Source organism: Suillus fuscotomentosus (genome assembly GCF_016647785.1).
Source record: "Suillus fuscotomentosus strain FC203 chromosome Unknown F5891scaffold_16, whole genome shotgun sequence".
In the NCBI taxonomy this organism is placed as follows: Eukaryota; Fungi; Basidiomycota; class Agaricomycetes; order Boletales; family Suillaceae; genus Suillus; species Suillus fuscotomentosus.
The window spans coordinates 704,553-721,623 of NW_024539528.1; the positions used below are offsets into that span (position 1 = coordinate 704,553).

Sequence of the window (17,071 nt, forward strand, 5' to 3'; positions counted from 1 at the left end):
TGATGCCTCCCCGCAGGTCATCTCGCTCTTTACGACCGTCCACTGAGCAAGAGGCATCAAACTCTGCGAAACGCAAACGAACCGACGCAGACGATGTAGAGGAGAAAGAAAATGCGCCCGGAGCACGCAGGACATCGACAAGAAGCAGCGTGGGCCCTTCTTCGAAAGTACATGCAGCACCCTCTTCCAGAGCATCTGCAAGAGCATCTACACGCTCGTCTGTGAAACCTAATCGCGCGCTGCAAGAGGTGGCTGAGACAGAAGAGGATGAGGAGGAACCTGTGAAGAAGAAGTTGAGAAATGTTGTTGAGGGTGAGGATCATGATGACGATGACGATGAAATTGTGGAGTTGCAGAAAACAAGGAGAGGTCGAATGAAGACAATTGTGCAGGACGACGACGACGAGGTGCAAGAAGTAAAACCTTCTCGGAAGGCATCCGCGAAACCCCGGGCAACTCGATCGCGCAAAACCGTGGTAGAAGATTCAGATGTAGAGGAAATAAAGGAACCTATCACTATCTCGGAAGACGAGGAGGAAATTCAAGCAATCAAACCCGCCAAACCCACACGCGGAAGAACATCTCGCAAAGCACCTGGAGACGATGACGATATTCATGAAATCAAACCTGCGTCGAAGGCTAAGGGAAGGAAACCTCGCAAGGCAAAAAACAACCTCGAAGATGATGATGAAGCACAAGATATCAAGCCCGCAAAGCCCAAACCGGCTCCCCGATCCCACAAGCCCGTCAAATTCGAATCCGACAATGACGAACATAATCCCATTGCTATATCCAGTGATGAATCTGATGTTACACCTCCCAGAAGCTCTAAAGTGTCTTCTAGAAAGCCAAAGGCAATGCCGCTTCCCGCTGATGTCGAGGTCACTCCCAGGCCTCGCAAATCTGCCCCTGCTACACCACCCAAGCATCCCTCACCCACTGCCGAAGACAACACAGATGACCTCGACGGATTCCAGGAAGAATTTATGCAGACGCCTCGGCGTGTACCACGTCAGTCGCAGCTGTCGCAAATGACGCCTAAACGCCCTGCCCCACCGGAGGAGGAAGAGGAAGAAATTTCCCTCCTTGAGCCCCGCGCGAAACCTGTGTCGGTAATGCGGCCTCCGCCCGCTGAAGAACCTTCAGGTCCTAAGCCACGTCTTGTGATACACAAGATGGTACTCGTTAATTTCAAGAGTTACGCGGGCAGACAAGAGATCGGGCCATTCCACAAGGTACGTTTCTAGTACACTTCTTAAAGTTAACGTGTGCTATAGTTAACTTCGGTGACGGATAGTCTTTTTCGTCCATCGTAGGCCCCAATGGATCCGGGAAATCTAACACGATTGATGCGCTCCTTTTTGTGTTTGGTTACCGCGCGTCGAAGATGCGCCAGGGGAAGCTCTCGGAGCTGATCCACAATTCTGCACGGTATCCTGACTTGGATGAGTGCAGCGTAGAAGTTCATTTCCGCGAGATCGTCGACCTCGTATGTTCCTTCACATTAACGTTTGACCGAACTAAGTCGCCCAACCTCCCAGCCTGGACCCGACGCATATAGTGTCGTCCCGAACTCCTCACTCGTCGTCGCTCGCACAGCAACCAAATCCAATAATTCTCGGTATACGCTCAACTCACGACCGTCCACTTATACTGAGGTCCAAACACTTCTTCAGGGGCGTGGGATTGACCTCACGCACAAGCGTTTCCTTATTCTGCAGGGCGAAGTTGAATCTATCGCGCAGATGAAGCCTAAAGGTAATTCTGAGCATGATGATGGATTACTTGAATATCTAGAGGACATTATCGGTACTGCTGCGCTCAAAGCACCAATCGAGTCTGCTCTTGCCGAGGTGGATCGACTAGGAGAGGAGAGAACCGAGAAGGTGGCTAGATTGAGGATCGTGGAGAAGGAGAAGGCGAAATTGGATGCAGAGAGGAAGGAAGCGTTGGCATGGCTGAAGCTTGCGAACGAGCATGTGCGGGCTCTCAGCCGGCTGTGGCAGTATTATTTGTGGAAATGTTTAGAGAATGATGAACAATTCGCCGCGCAAATTGTGGGTGCTTGATCTTTCTCCCTCTTATTTGCGCTGCTGATATGTGGGGCAGGAACATTTGGAGAAGGAGCTTGAAGATGAGAGGGAACGCAACAAGGATGACATCACTCATTTAGAATTGCTTGAGAAGCATTACAAGGAACGCGAGAAGGCTTACGAGGTATGGATGTGTGTTGCTCTTCCTACTTCAATGCTCATGTATCCTATCTTTTCAGGAAGTGAAAGCAGCAGCAGAGGAAGCGGCGAAGGACAACGCGGCACGCGAGAAGCAGTCCGTGAGCCTTGAGGAACGCCGGAAGCATGCAAGCGCGAAGGCGAAAAAGCTGAAGAAGGCGTTGGCAGACGTAAGTTTTCTTTCGCTGTTGTTCTTACTTCCTTTCATTTTGTTTGACACATCCCCGTGTTTCATTTGTCTCTCCGCTCCATGCTTATTTCCCGGCCTTCATTGGCATTATGAGTAGGACAGATCTAACATGTCGTTTAAATAGGATGAACAATCGAAAAAGCAAGCCGATAACACAGTCCAGGACTCCGATACTAAAATCAAGACGAAGAAGCGTGAGATCACGGAGCACGAAGCGAACCTGGAGAAGGAAGAGAAGGTGCTCGAAGGGATCCGGGATAGCTTGAAGGGTGAGTCCATGGTCTCGCCACACTTGACACTATTGTTAACATGGATTGGTAGACAAGACACAAGTCTTTCACGAACAGATTGAGGCGAAGCAAAAAGAGCTACAGCCGTGGACTGCCAAGATCAATGTCAAACAAGCTGCGATTGACGTAGCACGCTCTGAACGGGACGCACTTGCAAAGAAAGCTACAGGGCTCAAAGACGCTGTTACGCAAGCGGAGGGGCAGTTGGCTGAGTTGCAGGTAGAGCAAGAGGACAAGGTGCTGTTCCATTTTGTCAAGTGGGAAAGATGACATTGATGGAACGTTCAGCTGAATGAATTAGATTCCTTGAGGATGAAAAAGGCAGAGGTGCAGAAGAAGTTGGGGACATGTGAAGAAAAATTCCACGTATGTCTGCGGGCATGCAGAGTGTGATCGACTTTGACGTTCTTTTTTTTCCCTTTCCGTTCAGGCTGCTCAGGCTGGTGTTCAGGAGCTTCGATCCAAGGCAGGCTCCCTGCGGCAAAAGGCAGAGGAGGCTAGAGCATCTCAAGCAGCGAGCACATCGCAGAACAAAGTCCTAGATAGCTTAACGAAGCTCAAGCAGACTGGTCGGATCGATGGGTTCCATGTATGGTCTCGTGCTCTGTGCAACCTTTTAATCACTCATTATCTCACAGGGCCGTCTCGGTAGCCTAGGCACGATCCCAGACAAATACGATATCGCAGTCTCTACCGCCTGTGGCGCCCTTAACAACATGGTTGTAGACACTGTCGCCCAGGGTCAAGCATGCATCGAGTTTTTGCGCAAGCAGAACATCGGGCGTGCATCGTTCATGGTGCTGGAGAAACTTCCCACTGACAAACTCAACGAGCGTGTGGTCACACCCGAAGGTGTCCCGCGGCTATTCGATCTCATCAAGCCAAAGGATCCCCGCTTTGCATCTGCGTTCTACAAAGGCGTTGGGAACACCCTTGTCGCTGATAATTTGGACCAAGCGAACAGGATTGCATTCGGGAGCGCGAGGCGTTGGCGTGTTGTCACGCTTGCAGGGCAGCTGATTGATTCATCAGGAACGATGTCGGGTGGTGGGAACCACGTCTCGCGGGGTGGAATGAGCTCGAAGCTCCAGGCGGAGGCAGTGAGCCCACAAGTTCTGAGAACCTATGAGCAAGAGAGTGAGCAGGCGGCACGTAGTCTTGAGGCGGCACAGCAGGAGCTTCGCAATATTGAAGCAGAAGCCGAAAGGCTCACTCAGTCAGTCCCGGAAATAGAGCTTAACATCGAAAAGCTTACCATGGGCATCAATAATGGGAAGAAACGACTGACTGATGCTGAGAGGCGTGTGCAGGATTTCAAGTACGTGCATCCCATTTATCCTACGCTCGGTCGCTACTAAGTAGTTTCTAGGGCACAAAGCAAGCCGAACGCTAAGGATCTAGCTCGAATCAACACTCTAGATGCCCAGATTGCATCATCAACAGAAGAGCTTGAAGAACTGCAAACCAAGACTGGCGCTATCGAGGCCGCGATTAAAGATCTCGAAAAGAAGATCCTCGAAATTGGTGGCTCCAAGCTGCTGAAGCAGAAGTCGACCGTTGACGGTATTCGCTTGCTGCACCAGCTAGCTAACGAAGAGGTCACCAAGGCTGAGGTTATGAAGGCTACGGCAGAGAAGAACATCGTGAAATATACGTCTAGCATTGAGACCAACCGCGCAGCGCTGCAAGAAGTCGAGAAAGAGCTTGAAGAGTTGAAGGATCAGCTGGCGGAGGTCGCACAGTATTTGGAAGATCTCAAGGAGAAGGTGGAGGCTGCGCAGGCTGCTCAGGAGAGCTCGAAAGATGATCTCGATCAACTCAAGCAGCAACTCCAGGAAAAACGCGAGGAAATCGATGAGTTCAGGAAGAAAGAGGTCGGTTATTTGCTATGCAATTGATATTTCGGTACTCACAGGTTTTGCAGCTTGAGATCACCCAGAAGCTTGCTGACAAGAAGAAAGAGTCTGCTGAAAATGAGCGTGTACTTGATCACTGGCGGACGGAACACGACCAACTTAAGCTTCACGAAATCGAGTGAGCCATTATCTATTCATTGTTTCAACTTTCGTAGGCTTACAGCCACTCGCAGTGATGATGATGACGACGACGAAGAGGAAGGTGCTGATCAAGTCGCTGGAGCTTCAGGCAGTGGTGAAGGGGTGGTGAAGCAGGAACATGCAGACTCTGCACCTGCGAAAAAGGCTCGTCAGCGATCACCATCTACCGAGCTATACATATACAGCGCCGATGAACTTGCACGCTTCAAGAAGAGAGATATGCTTGCAGATTCTGAGTATCTTGATGGTATGTTTCCTCACCTTAGTCGCACTTGATTACTACTAACTGGTCGCCTTAGAGAAACTTAAGAATACCAATCCGAACCTCGACGTTCTCAAGGAGTACAAAAAGCGAGAAGAGGAATTCATGAAACGTGCCAAAGACTTAGAGGAGACGACTGCAGCACGCGATGCGCAGAAGCAACTCTACGATGGTCTACGGAAACAACGCTTGGATGAATTCATGGCAGGCTTCAGCTTGATTTCATTGAAACTCAAGGAAATGTACCAGGTCCGTGCTGACGTTCTTTGGTTCGTCGAAATTCTATATTTTCCATTAGATGATCACTCTTGGGGGCAATGCAGAGCTTGAGCTTGTCGATAGTATGGATCCCTTCTCGGAGGGCATCATTTTCAGCGTCATGCCTCCGAAGAAGAGTTGGAAGAATATTTCAAATCTCTCTGGGGGCGAAAAGGTACATTCTGCTATGAGGATTAGAGAACGCATACTAATCATTCTCCAGACCCTTAGCTCGCTTGCTCTCGTATTCGCTCTGCATGTGTTTAAGGTAAATCTCGCATCAACTCTGAGCAGTTCCAGTAGCCTGAACCTATCCTAGCCCACACCACTTTATTTCATGGATGAAATAGATGCGGCCCTAGACTTCAGGAATGTCTCGATTGTAGCAAATTATATCAAGGACCGTACCAAGAACGCACAGTTCATCATTATATCTTTGAGGTGACAATTCCCTCTCTCCCGAGAACCACCTTCGCTAATATGAATTCGCAGGAATGACATGTTCGAGCTCAGTCACCGTCTCATTGGTATCTACAAGACTGCAAATGCAACACAGAGTTAGTGAGATGACTATCTCCTGGGACATGTTTCTTATTTGTTCTTGCACAGGTATATCCATCGATAACCACGCTCTCGCTCGTCGAGTCATCAAGCCTGTGCCTGCGGCAGCCTGAGATACATGCATGATGCATGGGCACTTCCAGTTCTGTAATGGTCGAGTTCTGGCTTTCTATCATGCTTTGTAAATTATGTGCATTGTATAACATATGATCTTGTCGTATCCGTCGTTCTACTCATTCCTTCAAATTGCGCCACTGGGATGAACATTTAAAAGCCATTCTCCCAAAGACTTTGCGCCCCAGCTAAGGCTTATGGGGGCCTCACCAGGGATATTCGAGACAGGAAAGTCATCTGGCAGAAGTAACGGTGGTTCGGAGGTGAACCAGGGGTGAGTTAAAGCCCTGGAAGGGCGGAGACGCTGAGATGGTTCGTATACAAGGAATCGGTGGATAATATCAACAGGAGTTGGTGACATGGTCTCTGGGGGTATGTGTGTCTTTGTGTCGACTTCATGCTGTTGCGTGGATGAAGGAAAATTGGGTAGGATAGAGGGAAGGTCAACAGGGTCTACATTTATGAAGGACAACTTGTTTGCATCCGGTAAGTTCAAGAAAGACTTGTTCGAGTCAGAAAAGAAGATCCCAGTAACAAATCGAACGTCACTCACTGGCCAGTTGGTCTCATTTGGAGAACCTCGTATCTTGAAAATACTCCATGCTAAACCAATCTCTCCACGTGTGGAATCAAACAGTGAATCCCTGGCCCACCTGTTCGTGGGATCTCCGATGCGAAGTCTCTTTGGTATGATGAACGGCTCGGCAGGCTTCGATGGGCTGCCGGGGCTATCGTCGTCTGAGTCAGACTGCTCATCGCCGAAGTCTTCATCGTCAAGTGGGTTAAACAGACGAACGGAAGTGAAGAATTCCGCAAAAGTCGCTCCGAGGCTCCAAGAGTCGATCGCGAATGGGTCATAATTCCTAGGTCCAAACAGCAGCTCAGGGGCGCGATATGGTCTACAGAAGCGTGAGCCCGGTTCATACCCGCTCAGATAGGGACATACCCCGTAGAAACTTCAAAGTACATCTTTTCTGGGGTTTCAACCCATAAATCGTTTTTCTTTGCAGCAAGATCTTCCCCTTCTTTCCAGGATATGCCAAAGTCAATGAGCTGGACTCGGCCAGATGACGTGAGAAGTATGTTGCTTGGTTTGATATCTCGGTGTGCAATTTTCGCCGTCTCGTGAAGGAATGTCACGCCAATTAGGATTTGAAACATGAGCGATTTCGCGAGAAGGACGAAGCGCTGTTCGCGTGGACTCGGATTTGATGGATCTGCGGCCAGAATTGAGATGAGTGGATGAGGCGAAAAGTCGTTCGAAGACAACAATGCGATCAGAGACGAAGGCACATATGGCATCCAAAAGCTCATGGTCTGCCGGGTTGAATCGATGCTATGGCCTAAGATAGAAACCACCTGATGATGAGACGTAAGACTCGGCCAACCATTCTGCGCGAGACTCACATTTGGATGGCATGCGGAGGCGATCAGCCTCGCCTCTTTGATGATATCGTGCGGCTCTTTGGCATATTTGCGATGGATGGTAGATGTCTTTATCGCGATCCACTGAGTCTGCCCTTCACACTCGAGAAGGCTCTTTGAGACAAGAGAAACCGGGCCTTCAGCAACTGTTTCGCGAGAACCACTCGGCTGTCACCATCATAGTCAATCGCAGCTATCTCGTAGAAATGGACGCATGCCAACAATGGATGGTGTGCTGCTTGGAAGGCAAAAATGTTGGCGAACAGCCCTTGTCTCGTATCTGCTACAGATAGACCTACTTTTCCATGGCGAACCCTTTGCTCTTATATTTAGCAGTGTTAGTGGTCATATCCAAATCATGGCACCGAGTTCGAAGCACATGTAGTAGCGAAGAGGTGTACTATTTTTAGCACACGATATTCAATCGCACACAGCCACTGTACAACACGGTACTAACTTTTGCTCCGACATCGACCTATCATCTTATGGCGGAAGAAGAAGGCTCGCCCTTCGCTGTTCTACAGTCTTTCCGATTCCAGTACATCGTCAGTAGAATGACACAATTATGGCTGTTCTTACTACCCCCATGTGTAGGATTTTGAATCGATAATCCTGAGTGAACTGTGATTGTATCCCATAAGTACTGCAGGAGTCAGGACTTGTGCAATTCGATCGTTGAGTGCACCAAAGAACGGCGAGGCTTACTCGTGAGTCATGACCATTAACCTCTTCAGCCTTGGATAACGTTCTACCATGTTATTAGTGGTCTGGCCAATCAATAACGGGCGCTTCCAAGCACATGGTTCATCTTTAATAACAACCGTCATCGCCGCAACATGTGGGCGCCTGTCTATCTTTCGTGCCGCCCACCACCCTCCTCGTTCCATTTTCACCAAGGCATTACTACTCACCTAGCCATCCTTCCCACTTACTAGATGAATGAAGACAATCCTCCTCGGAAGAAACAATGGGAGTCGTTGAAGCCACGTTCAGACTTACATTCGGCAGAGGACAGTGGCAGGAAGGCAGCCAGTCAAGATGTATGAACTTTCGTTTTTAGACCCACGAATTTTTTCTGATCACATCAGCCATCCTCTCTCTCATCTTCGAGGGATGGGTCCAGTGGACGATCCTCGGGGTCAGTTCGCAAGCTCTTTGGCAAGGTGACCAAGCGCTTCGCTCGAAGCGCTCGACAGTCCCCCAACCCTGAACCCACTCAGGCCAACAAGGCATGTCCGATTTCAATTATGAGCATGCCCAGGTAGCATGCCACTGTTTGCTACTAATCGCCTCTACAGGGTCTTACTGCTCCCACTTCTGAAGCAGATCGCGAGCAGTCTTCCGATTCAGGGATTGTAGAGGCAAGTTCGACCAACGAAGTTCGCAATATTTTTATTGGTCTCTTTCGACGAGGTGCTAACATCTCTACTTAGGCCGAACATCTCGACCCGAAGGTTGTGAACGAAAGAATCGCCAATGCTACCACTAAAGATGTCGCAGGCATCGGCCAGGTCCCAACAATAGTCAAAGATGCTTCTTCGGCGATCAATAACATACCATCTGTTCCTGACACAATCGACACGTTCTCGGCGTTGCTTAAACCCTTGAAGGCATTCAACACCATTGCCAACGAAATCGCAAATGTACAGTCATCTATCCCTTTTCGGTGCACGACTGACATTCACACGCAGGTCCATCCCTACGCGAAGGTGGCACTGAGTATCTTCACTTGCGCGTCCAAGGTAGGCTTCTTTCTCGATCATTGCCGTTGTACGTTAACGAATTTTCGGTTACAGATGATTCTCGATCAGGCAGACCGCGATGTCGCGGTTTCCAATCTACTCTCAAAGATATCTGAAGTCTATACTTTCATCGCTGAAGAGGAGGAATTGGCCAAGATCCAATCCATGCTAGCGATATATGGAAAGATAGCGCAGCAGACACTAGAGTGCGCTGATTTTATCAGCCATTACTCCGAGACGAAGAACGCCTGTAAGTTGATTCCACCGCTTCATCGCCTGGGACTCGATATATCCTGCTTTTGTAGGGATAAGACTCGGCAAGCACGTTTTCAACGAAACGGACAAAACGGTTCAGAGCTACAACAATGTTCTCGACAGTCTCATGCAGCAATTCCGAGACCAAGCGGCTCGCGACACCGTCGTGATCGTTCACCGTATGGGTGAGGGACGCTCTCAGGTCTCTTTGAGCCTTATCTAACATTCCATGTAGCCGAGATTCTGGACCTCGCAGGGATGGAGTACGCAACGGGCGCTGGATTGAATACATTTAAATGCTGTTTGCCAAATACTCGGCGAGACCTTCTGAAGGACATTCAGAATTGGATCAGCAGCACCGAGGGCGCTCCACGTGTTCTATGGTTGTCTGGCACAGCAGGCAAGGGCAAATCGGCTGTCGCCCATACAATAGCCAACTGGTATATCGAAAACGGTGGTCTTGGCTCATGCTTCTGCTTCGATCGCACTCGGCAAGCGGATCGGCGTCAGGACAAAATATTCACGACGATCGCAAGGGAATTGGCGGACTGTAACCCTATCATGCGACGAGCCTTGGCGCAAGCAGTTCGTGATCACGACGGAATCAAGCGCACTCCAGATATCACAAAGCAATGGCAGGAACTCATCGTCGGACCAACAAACATGATCTCAAATACCATCACTGCACCTGTGCTGATAGTCATCGATGCGTTAGACGAGAGCGGTGAAGCCAACTCTCGGGAACAAATTCTTCGTCTGCTCGCTGGTAAACTGAACACTTCCACCTCACAACCATGCAAACTCCCAGCAAACTTCCGCATTCTCCTCACCTCTCGTCCACTCGAAGACATTCACAACACTCTGGACGCCGCACCGCATGTTCGCCACGTTTCTTTAGATGATATCTCGTCTGCATCCACAGAACTCGACATACAGCGTTATATCTCCCACAAGTTGGAAGGTCTGCATCACGTCTTCGATAATGCGCACTTCAAGGCGCTTGCACTGAAATCCGACGGCCTGTTTGAATGGGCTCGTCTTACCTGCGAGTATATCAAGGGCACTAACAGAGTCGGCATGGATCCAAAGGGTCGGTTCGATGCTGTGGTTTCTGGAAGATCTGCAAAAGGAACACGTTTGTTGGATGATATGTATCAACGGGTTTTGGCAGACATCATGCCAGAGGACGAACGCGAGGAAGGGATTCCCATATTTCGCTCTGTGATGGGGCAAATTCTTGTATCGTTGGAACCACTTCCCATGCCTGCATTGACCAGCATGCGACTCCATTTTCCCGAAGGGACTTGCGATTACAACGTGGACCGGGTCGTTGGGCCACTGGGGTCGCTTTTGATGGGCACCTCGGACTCCCATACTCCCATACGTCCCCTCCACGCGTCCTTCTACGACTTTCTCACCGACAAATCGCGGAGCCACAGCTTCTTCATTGATACATCATCGGTACAGAGCGACCTCGCCTTCGCCTCACTTCGGGTCATGAAGGACGAACTTCGCTTCAACATTTGCTCCCTAGAAAATTCTTACTTGCCCAACTCTTCCGTCCCTGATTTGGAGACACGAGTCAAGGACTCTATTTCGAGGCAACTATCATACTCGTGTCGATTCTGGGGTATGCATGTAGCAGCCACGCCCATTGAATCATCGCTAGCCAATGAAGTTGAGGCTTTCTTCGAAGGAGAGCGCCTTCTTTGGTGGTTGGAAGCACTGGCTCTGACAAAAAACCTCGGTGGCTCAATAGTGACCCTCTCATCCATCGCAAAATGGGTTTCAGTGAGTAGCTCAAGCTCATTCTTTTCCCTACGAATTCTCACGACTAGCATGGTGGTCGTAGGGTCATGCCGAGTTCACGCACGTTAGTGACGCCACCAGAGATACCCTGCGTTTCGTCCGAACTTTCGCAGCCACCATTTTACGCAGCACTCCCCATTTATACTTGTCCGCTCTGCCATTCGCTCCTACGCAGTCAAGAATGTTCCGCAAGTTCGCCTCGAAGTTTCCTCGCACCTCCCACATCGTCGCTGGTCATGTCGAAAATTGGCCTCAGATGGAGAAGATACTCTGTGCGAGTGACATTGTTCTCTCAGTTGCACTGTCGCCAGATGGAAAACGCATTGCGTGTGGTTTAGGTTCATTTCGCGGATTGATCCAGGTGTGGGATATGAATACTGGCGAGGCATTGTATCCCCCTCTTCAAGGCCACACTAGAAGTGTTGCGTCCGTTGCATTCTCGCCAGATGGACATCGCATCGTTTCAGGTTCGTGGGATGCAACAATCCGGGTGTGGGATGCGAAAACTGGCGAGGTATTAGGATCTCCCCTCCAAGGCCACACTAGCTTTGTTGTGTCTGTCGCAATCTCGCCGGATGGTAAACGCATCGTGTCTGGTTCGTGGGACAAGACAATTCGGGTGTGGGACATGGAGGCTGGCAAGGCGTTTGGTGCCCCACTCCAAGGCCACAGGGGCCGTGTTTTATCTGTTGCAATCTCCCCGGATAGGAAATGTATCGTGTCTGGGTCAGAAGACAGGACCCTCCGGGTGTGGGATATGATGACCGGTGAGGCATTGGGCGCCTCTCTCCAAGGCCATGTTGGCAGTGTTGAGTCTGTCGCAATCTCGCCTGATGGCAAATGCATTGTCTCTGGGTCAGAAGATAAGACAATTCGGTTGTGGGATATGCAGACTGGCAAGGCAATCGGTACCCCCCTCAAAGGCCATACCCACTCTGTGACTTCAGTCGCGATCTTGTCAGATGGAAACTGCATCGTGTCTGGTTCAAATGACCAGACCATCCGGGCGTGGGATGCGAAGACTGGTGAGGCAGTAGGATCCCCTCTTCAAGGCCACACTTCCTCGGTTCGGTCTGTTAAGGTCTCGCCGGATGGAAGCCACATAGTCTCTGGTTCGTTTGACAAGACGATTCGGGTGTGGGATGCCGATACCATACGCAAATCATTGGTTGCTGCCCGCGAACGCCACACTGGCTCTGTTAATTCTGTTGCAATCTCGCCCGATGGATGTTATATTGTATCTGGTTCAACTGACACAACAGTTCGGGTGTGGGATATAGAGACTGGCAAGGCATTGATTGCTCCTCTTCAAGGGCACACAGACTCTATTATGTCAGTTGTAGCCTCATCGGACGGGAAGGGGATTGTGTCTGGTTCAGCTGACATCATCCTCATGTGGGATGTGGAAACTGGGAAGGCATCAGGTGTTTTCGAAGGTCACGCTGGCTTTGTTCAGTGTATCGCAATCTCGCCAGATAGAAATCACATCGTATCTGGTTCCTACTACACAGTCCACGTATGGCATATGCAGACTGGCAAGACATATTCTCTCGATGGGCACTCTAGCTGGGTTCAGTCTGTCGCAATCTCATCGGATGGAAGTCGCATAGTGTCCGGTTCGAGTGACATGACAATTCAGGTGTGGGATAGTATGGAGGCCGGCAGGGCATTGAGGGCCCGTCTCCAAGGTCACACTGGTTCGGTCACCTCTGTTGCAATCTCGCAGGATGTATGTCGCATTGTATCTGGCTCAACAGACAAGACTATCCGTGTGTGGAATATGGGGACCGGCAAGCAAGTGGGCGCCCCTCTCCAAGGCCACACTGGCGATGTTCACACTATTGCGATTTCCTCAGATGGTAGTCGCATCGTGTCTGGCTCGACAGATCGGACCATCCGAGTGTGGGATATGAAGACTGGCGGGGCAGTGGCCACTATTCGAGGGCACGCCGGAAGCGTTCTGTCTGTCGCAATCTCGCCTGATGGCAAACGCATCGTGTCTGGGTCAAATGACAAGACCATCCGGGTGTGGGATCTAGAATTTCTAATCCGACCTCACCAATCATTTGAAGCATCTACAATATGTTTCTCATCCGACCTGACTCATGCCCTTCATTCCGCCTCCTCCTTTCTCCAAAATTCCAAGTCTAAAACCCCAGCCCCACCCCCATCCTCATCCTGCGAGTCTGAAACCTCAACCTCTTACGCCCCGAACGAGGAGGGATGGGTTGTAGGTCCACAAGGACGGCTTCTCCTCTGGACTCCGCTCAATCTCCACCCAGCGGTGTATGCCCTGGGCAACACACTAGTGATAGCCAACGATGTCCTGCACCTGAACTTGAGTCGTGCCGCACACGGTACATCATGGCACAAGTGTCGCGAACAGTAGCAGGCTGCCACATTGCTTTGGCATGTCCTTATGTCAATCGACTGGAGATTTATGCACATCCTACAAATTTCATATAACACCTGTTTACCATCTTGGATTTGGTTCGTTCTGTTCTACTTAATGGGCTCGCTCTAGCAAAACGTTTAGCAGTACACAAAGATTTTATTCACTATGTTTACATACACTCATCCCGTCGGTACTGTGCTATCTGGAATGGCTTCCCCAAGGATAAGTTGAAGGTGTACAAGAACTGGACGTGAACTTGAACCACCACTCGACTCCATCGCCTCCTTGTCTGAACAGATGGATCGCCGTAATGGACTTCTTCACCCCTCGAAACCGTGTCCAACAGCATGGACCATGATGCCATACAACTACCCGAACCCCGCTCGACGAAGGTTCCCTCTCGAACATGAGGGAGTCGGATATACGAGGAGGAAGGGTGGAAGAATAAGTAAGTGGACCGGAGGAGGAAGTAAGGCAAAGACAAGCCGGTTAAAACACCTATACGAGTGGTAGCAATGAGAACACAAACGTTACCATGATAGTATCGGGCTGGACGGATGTTGAGTCGATGATGATGCATCGATGATGTCCGAATCCACATGAGTGGGCGGCCATTGTTCGGGATAGGGCACGATAATGATGGAAGGAAGACCTCGTATGCGTCGAAGCGATTTCGCTTGTGAGTGGAGTGGAAAATCGGCCTGTGTTTCGACGTCAGTTGTGAAAATGGAAGAGGGAAGTCATACGAAAATTGGCATGGCATCGAGTTCGAAGCAGAGGTGTATTATTTTTAGCACACGATCGAACAACATTCAATCGCACAGCCACTGAACCAACACGGTACTAATTGCTGACATAGTGGCAGTGCTCCTGGAGAGTCGAGACATCGATCCATCATCTTCTGACAGCGCTTGAATATAACTACAGTATGGCGGAAGAAGAAGACAGACGGAAAACTATCAGTGCGTTGGAGGCCACTCCCAATGCACTTCTCCTCAGATCTTCATCACAGACAGATTGCTCCTCGTCAATGCTTTAACTGAGGGAGCTCTGGAAGAGATGATGGAAAACCCTGATTATTTTGACGAGGACACTGAGGAGTTCCTTGGAGACTTGAACTGCACAGACGCGTAAGCCGCTCACATACAGAGTGATGTTGTGCTGATGGCATGTGGCGCTCGACACGTTAGATTGGGAAATACCGGTAAGTCTATTCAAAGGCTACTTTACTTATACTCACATTTGCGAGGCATCGGAAAGCTCTTCACCTCGCGTTCGTATCGCAAGCTTTAATACCGTGATGTGATTCCTCATCCATCTCGTGATCTTCAGTGTACGTCAAGGACATCCGGCTGATGTAGTGGCTCTCTGTGGCGGGGCTGTCGACCTTGACCTCCGCAACAAGAATGGCGATACACCACTCCATATCGCTTTAAAGGAGATGGAAGAAGATCAGGATCGTTTTGAAATTGTTCAAGAACTAATATGTTGTGGCGCAGAGTGCAAACAGTGCGTCCCTCGCGTCTTAGTTAAACGAAGTGCTGAGCGCCCTCCTTAGGGCAATGTCAGGCGGCCTCACACCACTGGAATATGCGCAAAGTCGATATCCTTTAGAAAACGCTTTACACGAGATCATCGCAAATCCCCCATGTGATGACGAGGTTGACGAGGTTGAAATACAGCCAGAACAACTGAGGAAACAAATGTATGACAGAAGTGATTTCGTAGACAGTAAGATATTCGTCGATTCTGCCCTGATGACCACCTTCACGTTCTACTTCCAGATGACGAAGATGGAAGCGAGGGATCAAGCCTGGAGGCCGAATAGATTATATATGCGTATCATTTGCACTCCTTGAGTATTATAGACCAATGGGGTCCTTCAAGATCTAGAGTTAGTTCGGATGTGCTTTGCCTTTGATCTCATTACAATCTTGCTTTGGGACATGATGTTCATCAGCAGCGACTGACTTGGACGACGACAGTTTTAGCATTCTTACTTTGCAACCATATCTCTGCGCCGTGTGTTACAAAATTTGATCGGTATTCAATCATCTGCTCAGTGCTTGACTCTCGAGCTCAAAGCAGCGAGGACGTACGATATTCGGTAACAAGAGTAGACGATGGCGTGAATCCTTCTAATTCGAGAAATGAATTATCTGTATGAACTTGTCCGGCTCATCGGGTAACGAGTGTGGCGGTGGAAGCCTGGACAGAGCCGTCAACGTCAGTGAGGAGATGACGGGATGAAAAATGCTAGCTTCACTTCCGACTCGGAGAGTCTCGATCAAGCAGACTCGGAACATCACCGATGTGACAAACACCGGCTTTGAAGTGAGTGGTCCAAGCCAGGATCAGAGCTGTACGGCACTAGTTTGACGTCGAAGACATCATCAGAGCTGTACAGCACTAGTTCGGCGTCGGAGACATCGACCGTCATGATGCTCGGCGCTCAAGTACTACTACGTTTAGAGTGATTCGGTGATATCGGTAAATCTTGATCGACTCGGACAGCTCGGCCATCTGCAACGGCATAGCAGAGAATGATGATCAGACGCCAGTTTCTAAGCAGCCTGGCCATCCCTCTCTGTTAAGTACGTGAATGCGATGGAAACGCAGAAGCTGCACCACAGCTATGTGGTGGTAATCGACGATGTGATTATATCCGCGGCAAGCTGAAATAATGCGGAGATAGAACAGGAGTTAAAAAAAGACCATATTAGGAAGTTGAGCCGTGCGATGCCGCCGTACTTCATTCGAGTCCTTAATATTTAATTCTGGAGTCCCTTAAATTTACAGGGTGACTCTAGACCAGGGCCAGGGGGGTCCGTTCCCTGATTGAGTTGACTTCCCCTTTAGGCCACTAACGCCAGCGTATACGCTGACACAATCTACCGCTGATTTGCTCACAGCGACTTGGGAGGAACAGCTCTTCTGACGTCATCGGCTCTACTATGCTCTTTTCCTGCATGACCCAAACGTTTCTCCGCATGACAAGCAGTCTTTTCACTTGACAATCAATCGCTATACATATGATCGCTACTACCCTGCCAGTGAGTACCATCACAATATGTGCTGTCTTCTACTTGGTTGAGAACTCTTCGTCGTCGTGCGCTGCAGCCGCGGTACGTATACATTCGTTATCGAGGGCCTGACCGAAAATCCTGCGCGATAAGAGTTCCCATGCTTTATGGTTTGTTTCTTATACAAATTTTCTTTTCGCTAAACGTCTTCCGTATCATAGTCATCTAATCCCACGCAAGCTATGCTGGCGTGTATTTCCAGGTCCATCCGGCTTCTCAACAGGCATCACCATTCCCACGGTAGCCGCGTCACCGCCACAGACGTATGTCTAGACTGTGGACTCACCGAGTACTATTACCTCTAGTACCTGGCGTCAGCAAATTCTCGACGGTGAGCGCTGAACCTCGGTGTGGTAACTAATATCAAGTCAGTCTCCGGCATGTGTGGATGACAGACGT

The 17,071-nt window shown here is 49.7% G+C and overlaps 3 protein-coding genes across 3 annotated transcripts; 2 read left to right on the forward strand and 1 right to left on the reverse strand.

Moving 5' to 3' along the window:
* Positions 1-1,031: 1,031 nt before the first annotated feature.
* On the forward strand, positions 1,032-5,962 carry F5891DRAFT_948809 (RecF/RecN/SMC; the record flags this gene model as incomplete). The annotated part of the gene is made up of 19 exons (XM_041374828.1): positions 1,032-1,235; positions 1,298-1,489; positions 1,542-2,057; positions 2,110-2,217; positions 2,273-2,401; positions 2,546-2,690; positions 2,743-2,948; positions 3,000-3,077; positions 3,142-3,300; positions 3,350-4,029; positions 4,081-4,585; positions 4,636-4,745; positions 4,801-5,015; positions 5,068-5,279; positions 5,329-5,463; positions 5,512-5,556; positions 5,608-5,729; positions 5,781-5,845; positions 5,898-5,962. 19 exons carry the CDS (start codon positions 1,032-1,034, stop codon positions 5,960-5,962), a joined length of 3,891 nt encoding a protein of 1,296 aa, XP_041228294.1.
* A 128-nt stretch (positions 5,963-6,090) lies between these two features.
* F5891DRAFT_1186363 (kinase-like protein) lies at positions 6,091-7,737 on the reverse strand (the record flags this gene model as incomplete). The annotated part of the gene is made up of 5 exons (XM_041366684.1): positions 6,091-6,862; positions 6,910-7,322; positions 7,371-7,556; positions 7,611-7,626; positions 7,688-7,737. 5 exons carry the CDS (start codon positions 7,735-7,737, stop codon positions 6,091-6,093), a joined length of 1,437 nt encoding a protein of 478 aa, XP_041228295.1.
* Positions 7,738-14,384: 6,647 nt separating this feature from the next.
* Positions 14,385-15,641, forward strand: F5891DRAFT_1023092 (uncharacterized protein). The gene is made up of 6 exons (XM_041361267.1): positions 14,385-14,719; positions 14,780-14,793; positions 14,850-14,862; positions 14,922-15,098; positions 15,148-15,320; positions 15,374-15,641. The coding sequence occupies exons 1-6, from the start codon at positions 14,649-14,651 to the stop codon at positions 15,415-15,417; spliced, it is 492 nt and encodes a 163-aa protein (XP_041228296.1). The 5' UTR covers positions 14,385-14,648; the 3' UTR covers positions 15,418-15,641.
* The last annotated feature ends 1,430 nt before the right edge of the window (positions 15,642-17,071 follow it).